The sequence below is a fragment of the Chanos chanos genome, chromosome 10, assembly GCF_902362185.1.
Source record: "Chanos chanos chromosome 10, fChaCha1.1, whole genome shotgun sequence".
NCBI lineage: Eukaryota > Metazoa > Chordata > Actinopteri > Gonorynchiformes > Chanidae > Chanos > Chanos chanos.
In genome coordinates, this window is record NC_044504.1 from 22,155,644 (window position 1) to 22,162,837 (window position 7,194).

Below are 7,194 nucleotides of genomic sequence, written 5' to 3' on the forward strand. Positions count from 1 at the left end.
ACACAGATTCACAAACAATCATAAATTCATTTGGAAATCTGTACGTGGGAGCTACCTTGATATATAAACAAACTGTTCCCTCCATAAGTTAGAATTATTTAAATATGCTCTAAATCTATAAAATTGAAAACATTCAGGAGACTGAAAAGTATCCAGGGGACATCTACGTGGATTCTGTTCAGATCCACCAATGCCAATTCATCCATCAATAACTCCGATTGCTGCCAAAAACACCATTAGAGAGAGGGAGAGAGAGAAGAAGAGAAGGAGAGGGAAAAAACAAATAGAGGACTAAGAGGCACAAGAATGAGACAGAGAGAGAGAGAGAGAGAGAGAGAGACGGAGAGAGAGACAGTGTTTTTCTGCTTGAAATTACAGATCAAAAATGCACAATGCTAATTTCACCTACCTGTAACTGCTGAGCGCAATCAGAAATCTCTAAGGATTAACTTAAATGACTATGTCGTCATGGAGACAACATGCAGTGAAGTTCATTAAGAAGAATGTCCATATAAGTCTACAAACAGCTATTAGAACAGTAAACAACAGCGGGAAAAGACAAGAATGAAGTGGTAAACCAGCTGAAACGAGTGCAGTAAGGTCAGTTGAGTCCCTGCTCTCCAAGAAGTACACATCCATTTATCCATTTCTCTTTTCATGCCATCTGTCAGTTGTTTGACCTTCATTGACCTCTGCTTTGGGCTTTGTTCATCAGGGATGTCCATTTAGCCAAAGTCAATGCGTGGTCTGTACTCAAGAACCATGGGGTACGCCTACAGTGAAAGGATAAGACACACATAAACATCCATTAAAATAAACACCTGCACACCTGTCAACAACAGCACTCTATAACTTTGAGAAGAAGGTTTTGAGAGTTTGTACTTTTTTTATTCTTGTGCTCATGTGTTTTTATTTATGTATGTGTGTGTGTGTTAATATTTAGCTGTGGATGGAGTGAATGTAGTAGCTGTCTTTAGTCCAAGGACAGTCGCTCACATTTCACATTCATGAGTTTTATTCATCTACGTACCCACTCACAACACTCATAAACACACACACATGCACACACACACACATGCACACACACGCATATACACACTCATCAGTGACTAACTCCTTTCTTCCAAAGTCTAGACCACTTTTCAGTATCTGATCCTTCACCCTCTGAAGAAAAGTAGCTTTACCATGCTGTCAAAAGGACACACACGGACACACACACGCAGATGGGCACAAATACATCAAGTATCTTGTTACAATTTACAAATACTTGCTCATCAAATGTATCAAAATAAAATACAAAATACTGGTGTGAGAAAATGTATTTAATTAAATACAAGTAATTTGCAATTTGAAAATACAAAAATACATACAAAATTATCTGTAACACTATTTTAGACACTTAGCAGATGCCTTTTTCAGGAGCAATTTACAATAAGTGGAACAGTGGAGTAAGCTAATTTCCTAGATCTCTAACTTTACAAGCAATCATCTGAAGAAGTGCAACACATTTAGTATAAGAGATTAACTGCTATAAAAACGCCTACAATTAGCTGTTAAAAATGAATTTTGTCCTTAGGAAAAAAAGTAGCTAGCCTGATTTATCGATAATGAAGGCTTCCATAAGACTAACCACAAGATGCCACTGTCCCCGGCTGTCTGAGCATGCCTGTGGCGCTAGCTAGAATGCCACTAACAAGCTAGCAAGTAAATTCACAAGTTTAAGAGCACAGCTGTTTGCTAATTGCTCTATTCTTCTGTGCTATAATGACATTCAGTGAGCAAATTTTGATTGTATATTTTACTACATACTTTACCATAAGACACTGGTTCTCAGCTCCAGTCTTTAGGGCCCACTGTTCTGCACGTCTTTGATTTAACTCTTCATTATCACAGTTAATTGAGCTAATCAAGGGCATGATGATTAATTGATCAGTGGAATCAGGTGTGTCAGTCCTGGGATAAGGAGAGTTGAAATAAAGACATGCAGGACAGTGGGCCCCCAGGACTAGAGTTGAGAATCACTGCCTTAAGGCAATTTGCACCGAGCACCAAAGCAGCTTCTTTCCTTGGGTTACTGGTCATGAAGAAAACAAACAGTTCACAACGAGCACGCGGGACCCAACAGGATGTGTCACGTGATTTACTTAGATCTAGCCAAAGACTGTGATAGGCTATATTTAGTAGTCCTATAGCAAGCCTGGTGATGAAAGTTCTTATCTTATTTCAGAATAAAATGACATATTTAAATACACAAAATACAATCTCTCAAAGCATTTTGTTGAAAATTACATCTGATTGTTTTCCATTTAGCAAAATACAAATTACAAAAGACCCAAAAGTAATTAAATACATATTTTAAATACATTTAACTGAAATACTGCCCGTCTCTGCACACACACAAACACACACACATACAAAGAGAGACACTTACGCTGTCCCCCTGTAATCTCCAGCGGGTTCGGTAGATAAACTCCAGGGTGTGATCCTTGCCCATGATCTCCCCATTACAGAGAACGTCCAACTGCGCGTACATACACACACACACACACAGACACATTCAGGGTAAATGCTCTACTACGGTTGACTGAAGTAAATGTTTGTGAAGTAGTTTAATGTAGTAAATGTGAAAGTTCTCACTTCATAAGAACTTGGCAAATTGAGTTTTAGACAAAGAAATTTCTTAATGGTTCCCACTGTAACACGGGTGGAACAGCGAATGAATTTCTTCATCAAACCCTGTGAAAATTACAGAAAGGTTAAACCCAAGCAACGAAATATGTACATGCAGAGAGAGACAGCAATGTACACACATACACACACACACAGACACACACACACACAACATCCCAATAAACTGTCGGCCAAAACACACTCAATCACTAGACGCAAACATTTGTAATTATGTAACACAGAAACCAACACAAAACCACAGTTGCAAACAAACACAGTTACACTTAAATATACTTGAATGCATATAAACACACACACACACAAAGAAACACAAACACACACACACATGTTCACACCTTTACAATGCTCTCTCCCGATTGCCCATTATTTCGGAGGCAGTCCAGACATATAGCGATTTGAGGATCACTCCTGTGGTAGTCTCCACCCTTCTCTCCCTCATCTTCCTCTTTATCACTCAATCGAGCCTTTTTGGATCTGGGGCTGTCTGCTAGCACAGCACATACACACATTTCAGCTCTTAACTGAGCAGGTGCTGAGTAAATCTAATACAGACCAGAGAAAGCAGACCCGATGAAAGCCTGCAAAATTCTCTACAGTTAAAACCACCATTTTTTTTTTTTTTTTTTGGTGTGTGTCGGTAGTCTGGTCATTTTAGAGTTGTACCTTCACCGTTTGTTTTTGACTTATTCTTCTTCCAGAAATCCATTTCCTGCTGTTCCTCCTCTAGCCAACAAGCACAGAAATGAAAAGCAAATCAGAGCATTATGAGAAGTGTAAACCACTTTCAACATATAATCATTCCAGACAATGTTAGAAAATATCAGTGCATTTAGGACTGACAGCATGTTCAGTTATATGATGTAAGTCTAGTGTGTGATATAGTGTACACGGAGTGTGTGTGTTTCACTCACTCTCTCTCAGGCCAGGCACTAACTTGAAGATGATTTCTTCTAAGGTCTTATCCAACCTTAGAGAAACAGAGAGATTGGAAGGGACAGGAGCATAAATGAATTCTTTTGGATGCAAAATGAAATGAACAAACTGCAGTGAGAGTCTTATCATCCATGGCTACGCAAATGCGAAGGAGAGGGGGAGAGAGAGAGAGAGAGAGAGAGAGAGAGAGAGAGATTTACCTCAGCATCTCAAGTGGGTTGGTTTCATGGACCTGAATTCCACACTCAGGGCATTCATTACTCTCTTCAAAGTGCTGAACAATACAACTCTTACAAACTAGACAAGAAGAGAGGAAAAAACAAAACAGTCAATGAATGTAAAACATAAAACTAGAAGTATACAACACAGATAATTCTGCAGGGAATTTGGGGGAATTTAATTACAGCTTTAAAAAGTGCTAAGTTAGCCAGTCTGTCGCAGTTTCCAGTTCCTGAATCATACTTTTAATTAGGGTGTTTGAAGCCACTGGTGAGCAGTCTGTTCTGTTTTCTCTCTAAATGTAGTTAAAAAAATAATTCACACTCATACTCAGAGACATTTACAGCAATCTATGGTATTCCTGGATACTTATAACTATCGTCATATAGCACAAGCCAGTTTCAGTCCTTACATCTCTCCAGTGACTCAGTAAGGTATTCGGTCAAACATCAACTCAGCCGTGACCTCTGACCAAATTCACTAACTTTCCACCTCTCTGACATCAGCCATTAATTTTCCACAGCAGACGGTTCAACGAGGTTTGTCACAGGTAGAGAAAGAAGGACATGGACAAATGAGAAGTGATAGTCAGTGTGCTGTAATGTCTAGCTCAAACGTTTGGCATCACTGAGTGTTCACTCACGGAGTGGACTTCTGAACTGACGTGCAGCATGACAAGCCACCGCGCACACATTAGCTATCAGGTGACATCATTCTCCAGAGGCAAAACTGCCACACGACTAAAAAGGTATTCCACTGATGGGATGTAGCTTGTAATTACATCTTGTTACCCTCCCACTATTACACTGTTACTCAATAATTATAACAGTGCTGCTGATAGGCCTTTTCGTGAATGGATCCATAAAGTCCCATTCTAACAAATGCATACAGACTCCAAAGTTGCATTGGAATAGAACTGTCGATGGGAATTATGAGCGTGTCTTTATGCTGGTAATTTACGTCTACATAGTTAATCTGGGTTAGTTCAGTAGAAAGTGTTAAGTGATGATTTTGATTGGAAATATTGATCTGTTCCACATACCTCACATTAAGCACTCCCCATCTTTTGAACAGAATTGTTTGTTACCCTCAAAACTAAACTTCAGTAGTGCTAATGCCATCGATAACTGGTTGATAATATGAGTATGGAGTGTAACAGTTTGAATGAAACTAATGGGTGAAATGTTTAGAGTTCTGGACGAGTGGACTGAGACACACTGAAATATTTTAATAACAAGAAAGAAAGAAAGAAAGAAAGAAAGAAAGAAAGAAAGAAAGAAAGAAAGAGAGAAAGAAAGAAAGAACGATGAAAAGAGACTCACAGGTATGGAGGCACTCAGTCACAGCAGTAGGTTTGATAAGGTAGCCACGGCACATGGAGCAGGTGATGTAACGGTTGAAATCTCTGACCAGGTGCCTCCTCTGGGACGCCATCTTGACTCGAAGATCACGGGGTGAGGAGGGTCATGAAACAGTGGTCACAGCCACATCTGCAACCGGTCACTGGGTTGCCTCAGTAACCTCTTCATGGCCAATGTTATAAAGCCCTCTTTCCTCAAATGTACAAGCATTCTCACGTGGTGATGGAAAAACTTGAAGCTTCAAAACTCTAGGGGCAAGACAACATTAAGTTAGTTAAGGGAATTTCAAGTGTAAGGAGACTGTAAGGATAGGCACAGGCACGAAATGTTCTCTAGGCATACCACTCATGGGTGTGTGTGAGTGTGTATGTCTGGTGTCTTTGTGTGTGCATGTGTGACCTTCAAAGGATTTTAAAAGTACAAATATACTTGGGAAAGTACCGGTCAAAGCAAAATGATGGTGAAACTTTGGGCGTGGCAGTTCCTTTTGGAAGTTTTCACTGGCATGATGTTACAGTTGTGTGGTTGTTGAATACCTTCCATGTATTCCATAAAAAAGCTTGCTTTTTCATACACATACTCTCTGTACAGCATAAATGAAATAAAAGAAATACAGCAATTACAGAAAACTGTAATCTTTGAATTCTTTTTTGCGTGACCAAAAGAGTACTGGCCATGATTTCGTTTGATAAAAGTTGTGCATGCAATGTAATGCACTATATAAGTAATACTTCACAGTGTAATAGCTTAACGTACTGCTAGTTTGGGTTGGGTAAAAAGGATACTGGTGCAACTGTTTTGGCAGTTTTCAAATTAGTTTTCTGCGGGCATGCTCCGATCAAAGTCAAGTCCAATGAGAAGATGATGAGAGCAAGTCCTCATTATAAAAGTGAATCTATTCTGATGACGCAGTGTTATTTTGCCGTTTCGTGTCGTTAATGACTTGTTTAACAGAGTCTGATTTACAGACAAAAAGTACATGAACTGCTAACGACTTTCTCATAAGAAGAGCTAAATCCGTGCCCTCTGAATATGACAATACGCCATCGAAGAATCAACAATTTGTAGCAAGCTAATGAAAAGATCTATGCGCACATCAAACTACAGGCTGTTGTTATTCGGTCTCTCTCTCTGTCTCACACACACACACACATACACACACAAACAGACACACATGTACTACCCACGCACCGTGAGCTATGAGCTACAGTACCGTTATCTCATCGCTTGAGCTCGAGCGCACTAGCGTCATGGTTAGCGTGACGTCATCTACATCAAAATCATAACACACGGTAACTTCAAATCGTTACTTCGTTACACAGTATACGTCTGTACTTTCTTTGGTTACAAGTAACCATAAAATTCCCGTTATAACTTTGTACAATCGATGTGCGTGTGTGTGTGTCTGTGTGTGTGCGTGCATGAGTGTGTGTGTGGGTTGGAAGCTAACTAACGGGGCACATGCTTCCTTGCCTGCCTGTGCTGTACCAACACGACACATGACACAAATCCTCCCCTCCCCAAACTTTGCACTCACATAGACACATACACAGTCAGCGTCGGTATCGTTACGCACATTCCCACGCTAGGTCGCGATGTGGATTTTACTCACCGTACAAAACAGTGTCGCTTAGCTTTCTGATTTGTTGTTCCGTTTAATGGTGGTAGGAGCAGATCTAAATCCACGAGAGAGTCACATCGCAGCTACCGAGCGGAGAGTCAGCGAGCGGACAGTGTGGTCGGTAAAGTGGGGAAGAACACGGAACCAGCGCGCCGCGCAGGGAGAAGTGCAGCGCAGAGGAAAGGGGGCGGGGGACTAATCGCTGCTGCTTGTTTACGCGATGCTGCCGATTCATGCAATCCAGACGGATATTCACTTTAATTTTTCTTCTGATATTTTGACAGTGTGATCGCGTGTGTAAAATGTTGCCTATAGCCTATAAAGGATTCATATCAGATAGGATTCATATCTACTCCCAGGAATCGATGA

The 7,194-nt window shown here is 40.4% G+C and overlaps 1 protein-coding gene across 1 annotated transcript; it reads right to left on the reverse strand.

The window, feature by feature from the left end:
- Positions 1 to 557: 557 nt before the first annotated feature.
- pcgf5a (polycomb group ring finger 5a) lies at positions 558 to 6,902 on the reverse strand. Its single transcript, XM_030786992.1, has 9 exons — positions 6,817 to 6,902; positions 5,166 to 5,452; positions 3,825 to 3,921; positions 3,603 to 3,658; positions 3,355 to 3,414; positions 3,027 to 3,178; positions 2,638 to 2,736; positions 2,432 to 2,521; positions 558 to 773 (listed from the first exon to the last, which is right to left on the reverse strand). Exons 2-9 carry the CDS (start codon positions 5,275 to 5,277, stop codon positions 726 to 728), a joined length of 714 nt encoding a protein of 237 aa, XP_030642852.1. The 5' UTR covers positions 5,278 to 5,452; positions 6,817 to 6,902; the 3' UTR covers positions 558 to 725.
- Between the last annotated feature and the right edge of the window lie 292 nt (positions 6,903 to 7,194).